The sequence below is a fragment of the Meleagris gallopavo genome, chromosome 12 (genome assembly GCF_905368555.1).
Source record: "Meleagris gallopavo chromosome 12, MGAL_WU_HG_1.1, whole genome shotgun sequence".
Lineage (NCBI taxonomy): Eukaryota > Metazoa > Chordata > Aves > Galliformes > Phasianidae > Meleagris > Meleagris gallopavo.
Genome location: NC_139415.1, coordinates 18,122,025 through 18,141,555, shown reverse-complemented (window position 1 = coordinate 18,141,555; position 19,531 = coordinate 18,122,025). Strand labels below are relative to the sequence as shown.

Sequence of the window (19,531 nt, the reverse complement as noted above, 5' to 3'; positions counted from 1 at the left end):
GCAACCAGAAGACTTTCAAAAGCACTAAGGCTGCAGCCAACCCGTTTTTATAGGGGCTGGGGCAGATGAGCAATTAACCAACACCTGGGGAGCACAGCAGGGACCCACGGCATCCTTAGCTCCCAGGGCTGCCATCCTCTATTGGAGCTGGGGCAAACGAGCAAGCACCAGCACCTGGGGAGCACAGCTGGGACCCACTGGGTCGTTGGCACTTGTGAGCTCCAGCAGGGTAAAAAGTTCTCTTTGCAGAAAACATCTGCTTCTGCCCACCTAGGTTGGTATGGAAAATTAGCAGAGTGGTTTTTTAATCGTAAATGCTGTAAGGAATGCTTCTAGTAGACAGTGCTGCTTGTGGCCCTAAGGCTTCTCCAAAAGGGCTGAAGTTTGAACAGCTACAATGAAGTATTAAAGGGAACAGATGGAGGTAGAAACAGACACTTGATGTCTTATTTCACTGCCTCTTTGTCAAATCCTCTTTATTCCCTTTAAAGCCTTGCTGTCAGCTGAAATAAAACCCCAGGATTTATTCCTGGGGAAGTGCATGAGTAATAAAAGGAGAAAAATTAAGCACCATCCGTAGATTGCACAATGGCAACCCGGAGCTTAACCCTCCAAGTTTCAACACGAGAGCCATCCTCTCAATGATGCAAAGCAGGACAGCGTGATGGTCGTGGCAGCGCACTGAGCAAGGCAGCAGCACTGGGAAAAGCAGATCAGGTTGGGACTGTTCCTCCAAGTTAAAATGAAGGCAGCATTTACAAAGCTCTTTCTGAAAAGAAAAAATACCATCTTAAAAATAACCCTATTCCCAGCTGTATGGAAGTGATACAGTGAGTGATGTAGGTGGTATGGCACAGCACACCAAATTTAAGCCACACAGGATAAAAAATCCCCGCAAAGCTCTTGAAAGCTGGCCTTAAATGATCATGACATGTTTTGACACCATTCCCTGACAACAATGGCTGTAACACAAACAAAAATTAATGATGTCAGCATTAGCACTGATGCTGCGTGAACTCAACCAATGTGGTCCCAATTACGTATCATTTCAAGTATGGTTATAATTTGAGAAATGATCTGCGGAAACATCATTGCGACATTCCTGCTCGTGCCTCTCCCTGATGTCTGTGCCAGGTCTGCGCCTTTCCTGTGGGTCCCTTTTCCAAGCCTGCCTCATTGGTGGCTGCTGGAAGAACCCTGAGGTACGGCAGGAGCCATCTTCTGTAAGTTTAGGCCTTGGTTTAGTCGCCGAGTTCTGACCCACTACGGAGGTCTCATGGCACGTTTTTCTCCATAAAGCTACAAAACCATTCCCTTGATAATGAAAGCCACGGTGCTTCTGAAGTCACTGGACTCCAGGAGGAGTAAATACACATGGATTTGTAATAGAACTTGGCAACACCAGTCACTGGCCATAAACAATACAGCAAGGAACTTCACTAGTGACACGAGGTCAGGCTCTGCCCAATGTACCCATGCTTGTACCACGTCTCCAGGTGAGGATCCACCCAACTCTCAACCACTGAATGTGTCCAGGAGGTTCCGGAGTCAGCGGGGTGATACGTGTGTGAGGTGGTCACAAACTGGTCCTACTGGGCAGCCTTTAGGGCTGTCTGCTCTGCTCTTCACACCAGCACTGTGACCCATTGACTTGCACAAACATGAACAGGCACACACCTATTTATCGTGTCTCCATCATCACCGTGTCTCCATCATGCTTTGTGTCATCAGAGCTATGGGAGTTTTCTCTCTCACATTCTGCTTGCTCTCTTCTCTTAAACTGTCCTCATTTTCCTCATTTCCTTCCTCTTGGAGACAACTGCAGCCTGTCAAACACTGATGTACAGCTTTGTAGGGACCTGGCTCAGATGGGAGACAGTGGTCACCCCTCTGCAAATCCCACCTGACTGCAGAGTGCCTGAGCAAACGCTGCTCTGAGCTTCAGTCAGGGAAAAAAAAGACCAAAAAAAAAAAAAAAAAAAAAAAAAGACAATTAAAACCCCCCCCTATAATGCGAATACTTTATTATCAATGAGTGACTGGTATTAGCTTTTTGTCTGGGTATTAATAATATTTCAAAAAAACCATACATCAAAATTAGGACTTTTCTCTCCTATTTTTGCTGTATAATTTTTTTTTCTTTAAATCTGTATTGAAAGAATTATATAAGCCAAAGTGCATTTTCTGTTTTTTGTCCATATACACATTGCACCATACATAAATAATTACATTGTAAAAATGACTCCATAATTACAAGTATAATATATATTTTCATATAATATATAAAACTTTATATTAAATCTAGGTAGATGATATTTGGGATAGTCTGTGTCTTTCTTTTTTGTTTTCCTTTTGTCAGAGGCTGACTGTTATCGATTGTTACTGAGCAAGATCTCCAGCCAACACGGGCAAGATGTGATGAACTGCCTGGAGTAACACGGCCCCCAGCCCTTGGCGAAGCTGATCCGCACGCTGTTGGGGTCGTAGGGCCCGTCTGCATAATCCAGCTCTGCAGTGTGCTGCAAGAGGCAGGACTTCTCGTAGTCAAACACCTTGATGGAATAGCCCGGCATCACCTTGCGCACGATCAAAGTCCTACAGTTGGGGATGTCCAGTGTCGGGGAGTTGACGAAGATGGGATGCTCGCTGCGATTGTAAGCCCACACACCGTCCGGTTCTTTGCTAAGTAAAATCCCGTAACCGATTTTACTTCGAGTCCTTCTCACAGTCTCGCTCCTGTTTTCCAGGTTTAGCTGTCCGAGGCAGAAGCCGTTTCCTTGAGGTAGGTCATAAAAGATACTGACAGACTGTTCGTACACTGTGTAGAGGCGGCCGACGCGCGTCCGGTGCTCCCAGTAGGCCACGTTGCACCAATGGCTCCTCTTCACGGCATCGGGCGACGTGCTGGCATCTGTGGGGAACGAAGAGCAGAGGTCAGGTTTGCTCTGATCACCTCGGATTAGACAGGCGTTGAGGGCAAGTGGGCTATTCCCACCCACAAGCTCTGTTCACGTGAACAGAACTTGAGTTCAGCTCAAGGTTTGTCCTTCAACCCAAAGCTCGTCATCAAGCCAAAGCTTGTCATCAACTAACATCTCTAACCCAAAGCTTGTCCGTAACCCAAAGCTTCTATTTAATAAATTATGGCAAATGCCACCAGGAAGGAAGGCTCAAGCAAAGTCTGGTGATTCAGTGGCCCGCTCTCCAGATCCCATGGAGCTCAACACTTCCTTCTGTCTTATTTACTGCTCAATCCTGCCTCCATATGTCAGAATCCCATGTACTCAAGACTTGCCCCTTTCACAGAATTCATAGAGTGGCCTGCGTTGAAAAGAATCACAATCATCATCCAGTTTCAACCCCCTTGCTGTGTGCAGGGTCTCCAACCACCAGACCAGGCTGCCCAGAGCCACATCCAGCCTGGCCTTGAATGCCTCCAGGGATGGAGCATCCACAACCTCCTTGGGCAACCTGTTCCAGTGTGTCACCACCCCCTGAGATTCCAGCACCGAAAGCCCATAGCGCCATGACATCCCAACAGCTGCACCACAGCTCAGCCATCCCTGGGCCTGGCAGGTCCCCAAGATCCTCCAGCATCCCATGGTGCCACACCCTCATTTCCAAAAGCCAGCATTCATCGAGCCACAATGCTGAAGATGTCCATGAAATATCTGGATGAACGATCTAGCAGTATCTCCTCTATGCAATATTCTTCGACAGCAATGCAAGCATTCCCACAGGAGCATGAAACTTGAGAAGGCATTTCATGCCAATGGGGAGTAGTTTCTCTGAACTATATATGTCATCCTACAGAGCCACTGGAATTGTCTCCAGAACAAGAAATATCTTCTCTTTCTAGGAATTACGTTCAAGGAAGATGGGAGGGACACACATTGCCAGAAATTTGCTCAGAGCTCACTGCAGTATTTATGGTGCCCCCGGAAGGAACATGGGAACCTCAGCTCCGGAGAGGGCGAATTAACCTCTTGCTGGACATTAGCCTCACTCCCACCTCCAGTTAAAAGAAAATTGCTCTTGGATTTCAACAAGGAGCTCTGCAATGAGCCAGCCCTGCATTAAGCTCCCTGACAATATATCACGCGCCTGTGGCCTGTTGACCCCTCTGCATCCGTGCCATCAGCTCCGATTAACTCACACGTGGAGTGATGCCATTATTTTGCTTCACAGACCCCATTGATGCACAGGATTTCAAGCACATCCCCGCAGCCCCATTTCTTTTCAGGCTCAAATTCCCCTGGAGGGTAATGGGCTCTCCTCCCCATTAGCAATCTTTGAATTAAGCGGCTTTGTTAGAATTTAACTTGAATTGTAACTGTGCAAATTTAAGGGGAGGGAGGTGGGGTCACTGGGCAAGCAAGGAGGCAGCAAAGCTGGCGGGATGCCCTTGGCTGTGGACAATGCTCCTGGTCCCCAACCAAGCCCACCATACGGTCCAAACCTCCCCTAAAATGCCAGATCCCCTTCTCTCTCCCCACTGCCTGCTGCAACTATTTTTAAAGCCCCATATGGGTGCCAACTGCCCCAGTTTGATGTGTGTTTTCTCCAGAACCAGGAAAGAAATCCTGAAGCAGTAACAGACTTCAGCCCCACTGGGAAAAGTTTACTTGCATTTATGTCCAACTGCCACACAGGAGAAAAACATCATCTCTGCCCCCTAATACTGGAGCTATTGTGCTCCAGGATGCACTGTGTCTCTTGAAGCCATGGGAAAACGTGTGCCCTGCAGTTAAGCCCTACATAGATGGCCAAGATAAAGGAGGACCATGCTAGAGGTGGGCTCTATTTAGGGATACTGAGGTTCAATATCAAAACACCCCTGAGGAAGTGATGCACCCAAGCACCAATAACACGTGGCAAAGCAACAAGGGAATGACAGGTCACCCATTTCCCTAAGGGGCTGGAAACCATTCACTGCCATGCTGCAATAAGTTCTTCCCAACGCTGCCCTCTGCTAACAACAAAGATCAGCCAACACAAAGGTTTTTCCCATTTCTTACTCTTTAGACAAGGACTGGCATTTCCTTCTCCATCCCAGATATCTTTGGCTGCCCAAGTGAACAACCCAATGCTCTCAACAGGGTAATGACTGGTAACTGCAGGATCAATGTGTCATATCCATGCTCATCAATTCACTGATCCTTGTCAATGCTGTCTGGATCTGACTCTTGCAAAAATACATCATGCTGCCTTGCAAAGGACCAGCCATGGGAACAAGGAGGTTTGGAGGAGGAGAGTCACATCTAATTCTGGATTAGAAAACATCAGATTCCTTGTGCCCATGTGACACATTGAGATCTGGTGACAAAAGGTTTAGGAGTTTCTGTGCAGCACTTCTACAGTAGTTGCAAAAACTACATTTACCAAACTTATGGCATTATCACAAACCTGACCCCAACAGACTTACTGAGCTAAACATTCCTGAAGCAAAACTGTCCTCAGCCACATCTGCACAACCCTCTGAAATGAAGAGCTTGGCATGGATGAAAACCAGTAGCAACCCTTGGTCTACCGCCATGCAGATGCCAAAGTGCTTTGCTCTTTAGAAAGCAAGTAATCCCACATTTTGAAATATTTGACAGAGTTCCGAACTGATGAGAACAGCGGGACAGCAGGCAGGAAAGGTGCTGAGCACCCAAATTTCACCAGCAGGTACATCGTAACACTAACAATCACCCCTCCGCTGGAACGTAAGATAGCTGAGCTGCCCCCAGTACCATTCCCAAACCCTTCCCAAATGCCAAATGTTGCTGCTGTCCCATCCAAGTGTTGCTGGAGGGGCCATAGATGAGCTTGGAGATTTTCATCTGGGGCCCAAAGGCTGGTAGCAATTACTGAGCTCTGCATCTGCTTAACCTCCCAGCCTCCGTGGAGCCCCACACGCCCATCAGGTAGGGAGGTTTTCTCTTCTCATCCCGCTTTTTAGAAACTCCCACTTCGTCTCCAAATTTCCTTTCCTTTATGAATGAGTTAACTTCAAAACTCAGGTTTCCCCATCAGTTGAATTAATTAGGGGAGTAGAATCATAGAATCATTAAGGCTGGAAAAGACCACTAGGATCACCAGGTTCAACCTCAACCCCCCCCACCACGCATGTCCCTCCCTAGACCATGCCCCCGGTGGTTCCCAAGGTGTTTTGTGAGTTAAGGTACCCAGTGGGGGAGAGCAAAGCAGGAGGAAAGCAGCACCTATGCCACAGGAACATCTGCCTTTGGGCGTCCCCAAAGTGCCACATCTGCTTTCCAGGAACTGGCAAACATTTTGATAAAAACGCTGATATATCACGCGCTCAAAACAGGGAAAGGCTTTTAACATCTTGTGCTTCAATGCATCTAAACTATGAGATGCCTTATTAGTGCACAAATAAAACACTCTGAGAAGAAATAGCTCGATCTCATTGGAGAAGCTCTGCCCCAAGGACCCTCCCGGTGCCGGGCTGGGTTCCTCACCTCCTTTTATCTCCTGGTGCACTCAAACAAACCCTGGGAAGATGAACTCATCTTACAGCCCTGACATAAAGCAAGCACTTTAGCAAGCCCCTCATACAAGGGGGCCTGTGCTGTGTCTTATCCACTGCCAAGTATTAGTTTCCCCTCCAGCTATTAGCCGCTACCACTCAGCAGACAGCAGGGGCGGCCGGCAGAAAAGCAAGCCCTCTGCAATTTAAATAAATATTCCATTTTTTCTCCTCTTTTTCCACGCTGCCCTTTATGCAAAGACTAGAAAACACACTTTTTTTTTTTTTCCTTTCCTTCTTCTCTGGAACAGAGGCGTGCTTGTTGCCCCTCTTTTTGTAGAAAGAAAAACATTTTAGTCCTGCCGTGCTGCCCTCGATGGTACACACCACATTTCTAACAACTATCATTGTAGGCAGCTCCAACTCACAGCTACATTTTGGCTGGCGTCAGGGCTATCTCCCCCATCAAAGCCACCTCCATCGATCCCATGCACAGACTCAAACTCTGGCTCTTGTTTACTCATGGGCTCGTTCCTCCCAGTCACCATTTCCTCTGTTGCAGCACTGCCTTGCAGCAGGCACATCCAGAAGGAAATTCAAACAATCTGAGATTAAAAAAACAAGATAGGAAGCGAGAGGGGGGAATCAAAACCAGAACTTCATGGGGAAATGGTCTCAGGCAAATGGGAGCCAGGTAGGAGAAGGCATGCAGAAAGCAAACGCTGCACTTGCTCCCTGCTGAACATGGAGGTAAAGAAGATAAGTGGAGGTGTGGGGTGTTTGTCATTTGAGAGCACACGAAGCCACTCAGACAATTCAAAGCAGTTTGTGACAAGAGAAAAACAGAAAGATGGTTATTCCAAAACACAACACAGTGCAGTCTTTGCCCGCTGCACGATGCTGCACTTAAGGGCAGGATGGGAACCATGGGCAGACCAGGTGTGCCACTGAAACACTGACCCAACAACCCTGCTGCATCAGCCCTTGGTGACAACGGGGCCTCAATGATATATGGCTGCAAATAAGAGAAGAGGGGTGAAAATGGATGTGGTGCCCCAGCGGCCCCAAGTACCACCCCAGCGGCATGCCATGGTATTCTGTTCACTTACTGCTTTGAGGAACATTCCTATTTTTGTACCAATTCCTCGTGAAACAGCCCTGAATCACACAGGTTGGTTTTTCAAACACAGCCCACCAAAAGCAGCAGCCTCCCCTCCACGGCCATCTTGTTTGTGGCTTGTTCAAAACACACTGGCAAGTCACCCAAGGAGAGGAACGCATGCAAAAAAAATTCTCTGCAAGCCCCAAACATGGTGGTGACTCCAAGCATGTCTGGGCACCTGGAGGAGCCCAGCTGGCTGCTGAGGGGATGAAGTGGGACAATCACACGTGTGGTAGCACTCTGCTCGTGTCCCACGTTCACGTCCCACCTCTCTGCAGCACTCCTGAATCACTCACTCCCATGGCCCCATGCTCAAGCATGCCTGATGCCCAATGGCCAAGATCTTCCCACCATTTTACGAGCTCTATTAGATACAAATTCAGCCTTCTTTCCTGCAGCCCAGGAGCACGTTTGTAGCCCAGCACATGGCAGGAGGATGGCTCAGTGTGAACGAGGTCCAGATAAAAAGCCTGGCACAAGGAACACACACATTTCCCAAAAAGCTTTTAACAGTTCACTGGGGAGCCATCAGCTCAAAGCCCTGATTAATGCCCTTAGAAACAAGCTCCTGGGGTAAGGAAGAGGTTAAAACTTTCCACAGCATAAATGGAATTTTTATGGCCCTGCAAAGAAAAAAAAAAAATAAATTAATTGTCAATCTGCCCCTGCAAAGCTCACAACCATTCTTGCTAAGCCAATATACTTAAAATACCTCAGCCTTACAAGTTTCAGCTGGAATGTGTCACCCAGCTCCCTATGAGCCCACAGCTGCAGCCAGCAGCAGAACAGGATGCCCAGGCTGGGACAGCCCTTGTGCCAACTGTCCTGTCCGTCCATCCCTCGCTGGGATCACTGGGGTGGGATTCTGAAGACAATTTCCCAGCTTTTCATGCTCCATGTCTTGGCTAGCAGCTGCTTCATCAGCCCACAGGAGCACTCCAATGTTGGCTCTACCACATGTATGTAAAATAACAGCCAAAGTCCACCTGCAAACGGATGGAGGCAGCCATCCCATGGTGCTTCTGTAGCATCTGAGGTATGGAGGCAGCAGGTCTGCCCCCCAGCAGAAGTCCTCATGAGGACAAGTGCAGCTCCATCCCTTTCTGGATGACTCAAGAAGCTACAGGAGGACAATGGGCAGCAGAACGGGAGAAGGCAGCTGGATGGGAGCAGGAGGTTGGACAGCTGTCAGCTTCTTCCTGCACCTTTCTCCTTCACGTCCAGAATCACTGAAGAGTGCTTGAATATCCCAGCTTTAACCAAGACAAACTCACTCCCTGGAAATGTCTCCAGCCAACAGCTACAGCCACTCACAGGGACAGCACACTACACCTTCCCTATGTTAAAACCACCAAACTCTCTGCCAGGCTGCTGGTTTGCAGGGCTGGCAGAGACACAGAGGTTCAGCCTTGCTTACGCCCATAATAAAATAAGAGTGTGATCTCCTGTCGTGATTCATCTGGTGTCACCACCATCGTGGCCAAAAGGGTCCCAGCTCCTCCATCCCCAGCAGGAGGTCCTGGTGATCTCCTCTTCCTCCTGCAGCCCTTTCCTTGGACCAGAGCTTTGGTGCCCCCCAGCCTCTTTCATGAGCCGATTTAATTCGTTAACCCAGCAGATGATTAACTCAGAAGAACACTTGCGCTGGGTTAATTAATTAAATTAGTTCAAAAAATAGGGTCTGGCGGGCAACGGAGCCAGTGCATGAGGCGCGTGGAGAGGGCTGGGGGGATGGGGGGACATTTCCATGGCAGCCTGAGAAACAAAAGCAACACAGGACAGGAGCCAATGCCAAGAAAGGGGATGAAAACAATTTTCTCTGCATAAAAGAAACCACTCTGTAAAATCATCAGCTCATGCTAATTTCTTATATCCTTCAAAGAAAAGCACATGCCATGTTTAGTTCTGCCCTGAAATTTGTAAGCATCATTGGTTATTTTCAAGCTAAACTCAAGTGGTTTCTCTCTGATGTACACTCTCTGTCCATTAAATATGCACTCCAGACTATGCTTTAAGGTATTTCAACAGGTTTTTTTTGTTTTTTGTTTTTTTTTCCATTTTCCACCTTCCCTGCACAGTTTCCAAAAGTTTCAGCCAAAGGTGAAAAAACCCTAAAAAGCAAAAAAAAAAAAAACCAACACAACACCACTTAGAAGTACCACTCGTGTTTTTTTCACTGATGTTTTTATGCATCACTTCGGAAGGGAATGTTTCGGGAGGTTTTGGTGATTTCTTTGGGTCGAGCACTCCCAGTGTAACCTCAGCTCCTGGGCTGTGCACGTGGCCGTGCCGTGCCTGGCACGCAGGGCTTAGCACAACAATGTAAATACCTCTTCAAAAGCAGCCCAAAACGTAATCACCTGCAGTTGCTGCCAATTATGAAAGCACCTGACCTGTCATCAGCTGAAATTTGGCTTAGGTTCCCCCCTCTTTTGGAAGCCAGCCCTGGGTACGTCCGAGCCCTGCGAAGTTCCAGGTTTAGGGGCTGCTCTGACCAATCTCCCACACAATCTTTCAATTGCTGAAAGCCTTCCCACTCCTGCCCAGCAGTGGCTGGCTTTTTCTTTTGCTGGGTGCGGCACAAAATGCACTCAAATGAGGGTAAAAGCCTCATACCCTGAGGGCCTTCTGTAGGAAAGAGCCTGAGAGGCTGTGACAAAGAAACGGGGAAAAGAAAATCCCTTTTTTCACTCTTGGTTTCAGCACTTGCAAGTTTTCCTCTTCTCCAAATGACCACGGATGCCAAGTTGGGCAGATCCTGAGCGCTGCTGAGCTCTGCTCACTTTCAAAGCCATTTCTGCTGCCGGCTTTGGGGTTGGCAATGTCAGAGCAGCTCTTGGTGCTCTCAAAGATCCCCAGCGATGCTCTTAGGGAGGAGAATCATCCAGTCTATGGAAACTGCTGCAACGCAGAGCATCCCACAGAACAGACTCTGGAAAAGGGCGTTCATGAATAATAATAGTTTTTGCTTGTGGAGCAGTTTCACTCGAGAGCTTCAAAGCATTTTAAAAGCAAGAACTAATTACTAGGTTCCTCTGAAGAGAAAAGGGAATAGCTCTCCTCTGTCGTGCCCCGCAGGCAGAGCCCACAGCTCCACGACCGGTTCCGAGCGCTGCCCACTTCCCAGCAGCACCAAACCAGGGGCTTTCCACCCACAGCAGCTGTGGCATTGGGTCATGGAGCTGCTTTGGGGAGCTGGATGCCGATGTTCTGAAAGCACTGGGGCAATGAGAGCCTCTGAGGATGCTCCAACCTCCCACTGCCCACGCTCACTGTAATGCCTGCAGCACCCGCACAGCGGCAGGACCATGCTGGATGCTGGATGCACAACCCCCTGCCATTACACACTGGAGACTGGAGCTCGATGATCTTTAAGGTCCCCTCCAGGCTAAGCCGTTCCATGACCCTATGTCTAAAGAAGAAAATCAGTGGATATTTTCAAGGCATTTTTTTGGATAATCCTTCTGACTGATGGATGCCTACGCCCAGTCATCCTGCATAAGCCACACCAGGTTAAAATCCATCTCCCACCATCACCAGCCCCATACTCCAGCTCAGCTCCTTCCCTTCCCAAAATCTGCTCTTTCAGGAGGTCAAAGCCCAATGGTTTCCCAAGCTTGGTCTCCTGGGCCCCCAAAACGCCATCAGGCTGAGATCTGCGGGCCAGAGCTCTTGCAGGGGATGTGGCAAACAAAGCCAGCTGCCAATGCAACAGCTTTGCCATGCTTTTCTGCTTTTCCTAAACAGAAATAATGGGGATACTTCCCATAGAGGAGAACTGAAGCAAAACCAAGGCAAACATCACTGCTGGCTTTATTTTAAGAGCCTGCAACTGTACTGCAGCGTGAGTGCAGCCTTGGTCCGCTCTACCTCTATCACTGTGACATCTGCAAGCAAACCGGGGATATGGAAAAAAAATAATCCCACAAACCAAGTGTTTTCTTCCCAATGGGCTGGGAAAGAGCTGCTGGGAGCAGCGTTTGGCCCCGCACAGCCCCCAGATCCCAACCTGGGAGCACTGGGAGAACAAAAACCTCTGCTTTTCTCTCAAAATCTGATGCTGTGAGCCCCACGTCCCAACCCACCCTCTGTCCTCAAAAGGGCTCTGGTTTTCACTTCCCTGCAACCTTCCAATTCCCCCCAGCAGCCTTTATGTAGGTTGCTGGATTTTTTTTTTTTTCTCCAATGCCCTTACATATACGGGAACCAGGCAGGGGCTGAGAGTGGAATGGAAATTCAGGCTTTGTTCTCACTGGCCGAAGCCCAAGATCCTTCCCCAGATAAAGCTCCCAGCCTTGCTGGCTGAGCCAGCCTCACCAGACCCGGCCTCCTCTCCTCTCATCTCCTCTCACAGTTTTTGCTGCAGAATTAAAGGATCCAGGGTGCCTCTGTTTTGCAAGGAAACAGCCCCTGCTGTGTGCGAGCTGAAGGGATAAAACCTGCCAGGAAGGTGCCGGGGCTGTTATCTGCTGGAGATAAGCACAAAGCAGTGGCGATGCGGATGGCTCCTGCCCTCCCTCACCCACACACCGGGCAGGGAGGGACGTGCAGAGGGCTGCGTGCGTTGTGTCTGCACCCACACAGCCAGATTTTCCGATAGCCGCCTCATGGATTGATGTGTAAACATTTTCTGGGGCCATTCCAGCCCTTCCCTGCAGCTAGCAGCTCGCTCCACCAACATGCTCGTGGCCAGCATCCACAGGCTCTCGCTCCCACTTCAAGCAAAGACTAAACAATGACTCAAGCATCTCAGGATCTGCGCTCTGTGCTGGTCCCTCATCCCAGCGGCCAGGCAGCGGGGCTGCTCCTGCCTCCCATTTCATGAAACCCACAATGCTGGCAGTATTGCAGCAGCACAGCGAGAGCCTCCCTGAGTCCCTGAAGGCATCTCCTGGAGATGTCCCATCCCTCACCGAGGGTTTGCGCAGGGTGAGCGGAGGTGACTCACTCTCATTACCCTCCCTGGCCACGCAGGACTTGTTTTTGTTACGGAAAACCACAGTTTCTTTTAAAAAAATACATATATATAAATAAATAAAGAATAAACCAACCAAAATACACACAAGTCAGTGGGATGAATCCTGTCCTGCCGCATGAATCCCAGCCACCCTAATACTCCTGCTTGCCTCTGAATGGTCAAACATGGCCAAGAGATGCTGCAGTGGAAGTGCTGTGCTGCATCAAGCACCTCTATCAGTGATACTCCCATTTTGGGGGAAAAAACAGAAAAAGAGCAGGTCAGGCTCTCTGGTAAATCAAAGACAGGGAGATTACCAGGGCATGGGAGTGCTTCATTATAGTTAATGAGCTCAAGAATGCTCGCCCCACACTCAGCCTAGTGCTAATGGAGGAATGCAGAATACTTCTCCCCTCCAGGGAAATGGAGCTATAAAGTGAGGCTTTTGGGGGGAAATACATTAAAAACACAGCCTGTCAACCAGTGCAAAGAGACTCGTTGCTCTTTCTGTTCCCCTGGAGTTCATCTACACAAAATACACACTTGGATGTAAAGAAACCCCGGCTCAAAACCGCCTGAAGAATGACTGAGTGTAAAATCAGACTCGGATCTTTTGCAGAAATGCATTCACAGAGCAGCAGATTTTCAGCTCTGGATGCTTTCCTCCTTTGAATCATTTTACTCATTATTGCAACACTTCAGACTGTTTGTGATGGGGAGGAGCAACACGGGAAGCCTCAGCCTTAAGCTTCAGCCTTGCATGGCACAAACAAACCACTCTATGGACGCTAAAAATTCTGTCGTGTTGCTGTGCTCGAATCCTTAAACTGTTAAAAATAGGAAAAAAAACTGCACAGTTCACATATTTTATAAAGCTGGGTTAAATCAACATCTGCAAAAAATATCCCTGTTAAACGAAATAGCAGGATTTCATTAAGTAAATTGCAAGTTGGCAAAAATTCTGAAAGAAAGGGAAAAAGCCACAGCCAGCCCCATAATTTAAACCTTATTTTAACTGTGACTGCATGACTGCAAAAGGCTGCATTTCCAAAGGGAGGAAAAAAACAACGTCTAAAAGCAAGGCCTCTCCTGCCCACCTCAGCAGCACCTTTGGGGCCAGCACCCACCCGTGCTGGGTACCAATGGTTCAGGGTGCTGGAGCAGGCAGGGAGCAGGCAGGGCATCGCCTGCCCTCCCAGCCACTTTTCCAAACCTGCCAAGTGCCTTTCCTGCCCGGGGTGACTCACTTGGGATAGGCTGTGCTCTTCCCACAGCTCTGGCCAAAAAAAATCCCCTGTGAGAGGGAGCCTTGCGGGGACCTGGGGGGTCCCAGGTTCACCTCGCACAATGTGACCCCAGCATGGCACCAATCCAAGCACCGACAGGGAGAAATCAAGTGTCCCACCCAAAAGCTCCCACGTCCAAGGAATTAACCTGGCCACATGACAGCAGCTGGCAAAATGTGGCACTGAGTGCACGCTGAACCCCTCTGCTTTGGAAATAACAGCTCACGGGGCTAAAAGCCTCGAAACAAAGCCTAAGAACAACAGGCCCGATAGGCAGAGTTGGAGCAAAAGACAAGAGCTTTCACAGAAGGCACAATTCTTTTCTTGCAACATTTTGGCTGTGCTGTTTTTCCTGGCACGGTGAGGCTGCAGTTATTTTGAAGGGCTGTTTGCTGCACGCGGAGCCCAGAAAGCAGCGACCCGATTTCCTTTTGGGTCTAAACATCCGTTTGCTGTGCAAGCAGGAGGCAAATAAATGAAATGTGCATCTTGGGAAGTGCTGCTGGGGAGCAGCCGTGAGGAGCTGCCAGCACCAGGGCTGGGATGAAAGGGGCAGCTCTGCTCAACTGCACAATGCAATCTGATGGCAAAAGGACCGTGGGGGAAACTGCAAGGCAAAGCAGGCAGGGAGCTGAGTGCTGCAGAGCTTGCCCCAGGGCATGGCCCAGCGTGATCCAACTCTGCTCTGCCTGGGGCAGCCCAGCCCAGGGCACTGCACCTGGTTTGGGTGCTGCAACGCAGGGAGGACAGAAAGCTATCAGAAAGCTTCCAAAGGAAGGGCAACAAAGACAGGAAGGATCTGGAGGACAAGGCACGTGAGGAGCAGCTGAGGTCCCTTGGTTTGTTCAGCCCTGAGAAGAGGATGCCTCATGGCAGCCTACAGCTCCATCATCCAAGGAGGTTGTGGATGCCCCATCCCTGGAGGCATTCAAGGCCAGCCTGGATGTGGCTCTGGGCAGCCCGGTCTAATGGTTGGTGACCCTGCATGTAGAAGGGGATTGAAACCCGATGATCACTGTGGTCCTTTTCAACCCAGGCCATTCTATGATTCTACGATCATGGCCCTACAGCCTCCTCCCCACGGCAGCCTGCAGCCACAAGGTCTACAAGTCACAGCCAAAGCTGCTGCTGGAGGTGCAGTTTCCCACCTGGGCAGTGCCCCCCTGTCTCCACTCCCTGGGCACAGAACCCCTTTGGAATGCCCAATCCTCATCCACCACCTCCTCCCAGCCCAGGCCAGGCCAGCCCACTGCCATGCTTCTACATTTCCTGGCTTTGGAAGATGCAAGCCAGGCCATTAACATTATTTATAGGTTCCTGTGCATGAATTTCCATTTGTTTGTCTGCTTAAAAACAGTGAAGTGAAAAAAAAAAGGAAAGAAATTCCTGGAGGTCAGATGATTAGAAAAAGAAAAAAAAAAAAAAGCACATGGCTGTGGTCTGATGGGCCCAATGCAACAGCAGCAACTCCTTCAGAGACATAACAGAATTTCCTTAAATGCTTGTTCTGTAAATATTTAAGCTACTTTATAAGATTTTTACAATGTACTTAGGAAGCGTAAATCTCAGCAGCGGAGCACGGCACGCCGTCGGCGTGGCACATGCTGGGATGTTTCAGGAACACAAACATGGACATCTCCCATGCTAACACTGGACTGTGGGCCATAAGGACACAACTATGATGCTGCTGGGATGGAGGGCCCGTGGAGCTCAGGGTCTTCCCAGCACCAAAACGAGGAGGAAATAATTACCTTCACTCCCAAACAGAGGGTGCCTTCGCACTGCACTACACATAACCCCCAACAAAGCAATTTACAGTTGCGTGGCAGCTTCAACCCAAGCCGAATTTCTGCCCGTTGGCTTCTGCACACACAGCACCTGAGATGCCTCCTCACAGGTGAATGTTCCCTTGTGATGGAAAAACAGCATCACGCCGACTGACGCATCCGTACTCAGGGTGGTTCCCATATGGAAACTTGGTGCAGTTTTATGAGCTTTGCTTGGACACGGTGGTTTCTACCTCACATTCTTCCAATAAATGTGGATCTTCCCAACTAACCAACACGCGCAGCAGTTCTCCTTTGCTGTCATTTAGGTGTGTCTGAGGCAATGACAACAAATGGAAACGGGGACCTGGAAGTTTATCCGCGTTGCGAAGCACAGCTTTGTGTCACAGATGACAAAGTGCAAAGAAAGCCCGGAAAAAAAAACTTGGATGGAAGTTCAAACACTGATGGTTTAAAGATGAAAGGGTGCTCTTCGATTCAATGTTTAAATAAAAGTTTTCTCCTACTAAATCATTTAAACATTTTTGCATTCCTGGCATTTCTAGAAGCACTGCTGGCTTTTATTTCTTACCCCACCCCAGCGCCCTCAGTGATCACTGCTATAGGAGACAAACTGCTTTCTACAGCTCTCTCAGGACAGCAGGGAGCTCACCACGAATGGAGCTGTGAGCTACCTGTACTCATTCTCCCATCACCATCCTATTTTCCTCCTTTTTTGAAATAAGTTCTTTCTCACTGCACACAAAGGTGGCCAGCTTCTGTCCAAAATATCATCCAGAAATTCAAAGTAACTCAACTGACTTCACCGAGTTGTATTTAGACAGCTCTAACTCGGAGCTGAGACTCTTTGCTGCTCTCACACCATCTGCTTTAGGAGCTACTGGCTGTTCCACCAGCTACAGAGGAAGCCCGGATCATCCAACATTCACCATCAGCAGCACAGAACAGCTCCAACAAGCCCAAATTCCCCATGCAATTCCCCCTAACAACGCAATTACATCAAAGAGAAGAGTCCAGACACAGAAATTTTGGCCACTGCATTTCAATGCCTGCAGAATGACAAAGGCAAGCACCATCCTGATGCTGGGGAAGCTTTCAGATGCTCACATGACCGATGGCCAAAAACCTTTTTGGTTTGAGAAGCAACATCCCCACCCCAGCAGGACTTGCTGTGTGCCTTGCATTGCCCTCAAGCTCACTGCCTACCCTGCACTGCAGATGCTAAAGAAAAGAGCAACTGAGAGAGACCCAGAATAAACATGGGCACATCTGTTGTAAACTTAGATTAGAAATACTCCAAAGGGTCCCCAAGGGTTTAAATCAAAGGACAACACAACAGCTGAATGGCAATGTGGATTTCCTTTAAGACAGCTCAACCAGCAGTTTTCAAAGCAAGCAAGCAAGAGGGCTGAGAGCCACCCCACCTTGGCAGCCCTTCTGTCCTTTTTTGCTTCTAATTCCATCATGAAGGCAAAAAAGAAAACTGAGGGCTGAGGGCAAGATGCAGTGATGTGAGCTGGTTGTGCTCCCACTACAAATATGGCATTTATCACAAACAGCAAAAAACCCACCAGCTCCTAACTCAAACAGCACAGAGCTTACTAAATAACAAACAGAGGGGGGTCAGAAGGGAATGGATTCAGGACCAGAGCCATCCTGAGGACTGTGTCAAAGGTGGCTGCAGCTGTCTGTAATGAGCCCAGCAGGAATGCAGGACTGCAGCCAGGGGCTGTGGGGCAGGAGGATGCTGCAAGAACAGGGCAGAAGGCTGGGAAAGGGTTGGGATTGATGCAGAAGCACTTGCAGGGCACTGCCAGCCACAAGCACCTCATGACCTGTTCATCACCACACCATAAGCCCAGTTTTGTATGCAAGTCCTGCCTGGAATAATTAAAAGCTGGCTATACATCAACATACATCTGCATGCACTCGCCTGCATGAAGGCATTGAACATCCCCCTGTGCCCAGGGCAGGCTGGGGAGCCCCAGGCACCAGTATTCCGTATTAGCCTTCTGCAGACACTGTGTTCCAGAAGGAAAAAGTCAGGGCATCCAGCTGCCTCGTACCAAACCCCAGCTCAGCTCTCCCTCCCTGCAGGTCTCAATGAAGTCAGCGGGCAGCACTCCATAGAATCACAGAATGGCCTGGGTTGAAAAGGACCACAATGATCATCTAATTTCAACCCCCTGCTATGTGCAAGGTTGCCAACCACCAGACCAGGTTGCCCAGAGCCACATCCAGCCTGGCCTTAGATGCATCCATGGATGGAGCATCCACAACCTCCCTAGACAGCCTCTAAAGCAGAATCCTTCAGGCAGACCCATACTGAAGGCTTTTTATGCCATCAGACTCAGTTCAGCAAAAGCAAAACTCATTCGCAAAGATCTTGAGCGTTAAAAGCCTCAGTGAACAGATTCATTCCATGGCAACTCAACACAATCCAGCTCCAAAGGCCCACACAGAGGACTGCAGGTAGGAGAGGCACTTCACCACAGGTGGCTGTAATCAGCTGCACACGACCAAAGGCTCAGATTTTTCCTGTTTCAGCAGTGAAGATGCTGCCCACAGCACTCTTATTCAAATCCAGCGACGTGTGAGTGGCACTTTTTTTTATTTTTTCCAAAACACACTTTTGCTGACATTTCCCTTTCATTAAAATAGCTCAACAATGGGGGGAAAAGCAACTCATGGCACACATAGGATCTTTACCTCACTTTGTACTCGCAGAGGAATTTCCTTCATCTCCTCCAGAGTGGAAGTTTCCACCGACCCCCAGCTCACATCACACGCGATGTGCAGCACAGCAGGAACTGGGCTGCTCTCTTTTTGCGTGGTAAGGCTGCACACCTTTGGGGCAGAGTGTAAAAGAGCTGGGACGTGCTCCCAGGCAGCCATCAATGGGCAGCATGGGGATGATGGCATCAGCTTCCAATGGCGTTGTGCGAGCCTCCAACTGAAATTCTAGTATGGATTCCTGTGCTGGGAATTCCTGTGCTGTACATGAAGATGGGTCAAACAATAAAAGGATCTGTGCCAGTGTCTGGTTCTAAATGCAAGGCATCATCTGCTGAGTGGGAAATGACCTCGGTTCTCCATGTCCCCCAGAGGATGCAGCATCTCCAGTTCAGAATCTCAGGTTTGGGTTTGAAAGGACCCTAAAAGCCATCCAGTTCCAACCCCTGCCCCGGGCAGAGACACCTCCCACCACGTCAGGTTGTCCACAGCCCCATCCTATCTGGCCTTGGATGCTTCCAAGTAGCTTTGGACATTTCTCTGGGCAGACTCTTCCTGTATCTAACCACCTAACCCCTTTATCACACACTACTGCAAAACCATCCTGAGATCAGATTCCTGCACCGGCCCAGAAGGGCCAACTGCAACAGCCCTGCATGGGGACAGGCATCCTGAGCAGCTCTGCTCTGCTCGCCATGAAGCTAGGGAGCAGATGGAACACGTGGGTGCAGCACACACACATCCTCACCTGCACTGCAGGAACCTACGAGATGGATGAAGAAGCTCCCAGCCAGGTTCTGCATCCATCCCTACCCTCACCCAGCTCTTGGCCCCAACCACAAAGCAAACTCTACAAGAGCATTATTTATTTGTCTGAAGTCACAATTATTGCCAGCAGCAGGAAGGTGGAAGGATGCATGCTGGACCCCACACACCAGCACCATGCCAGCCTCAGAAATGGTTGGCAGCCAGCAGAGCAGCCAATCCCTTCCTATTAAAATGAGCTCATTATTGCTAATTTTTACTGGCTTCCCAGTTGATTCATAAAGTTGTTTTTTTTGTTGTTGTTTGGTTAACTTTTTTTTTTTTTGGGCAGCAATTAATTTTAAAAAGCACTCCTGAGAAACCTGG

General features: G+C 49.0%; 1 protein-coding gene across 1 annotated transcript in view; it reads right to left on the bottom strand.

Moving 5' to 3' along the window:
• Nucleotides 1-2,007: 2,007 nt before the first annotated feature.
• SMAD6 (SMAD family member 6) overlaps nt 2,008-19,531 on the bottom strand; it is a 28,940-nt gene continuing 11,416 nt past the window's right edge. The window contains exon 4 of the mRNA XM_085233847.1: nt 2,008-2,911. Within this exon, the coding sequence (XP_085089973.1) occupies nt 2,370-2,911 (542 nt within the window). The 3' untranslated portion in view covers nt 2,008-2,369. The remainder of the gene's footprint in view (nt 2,912-19,531) is intronic.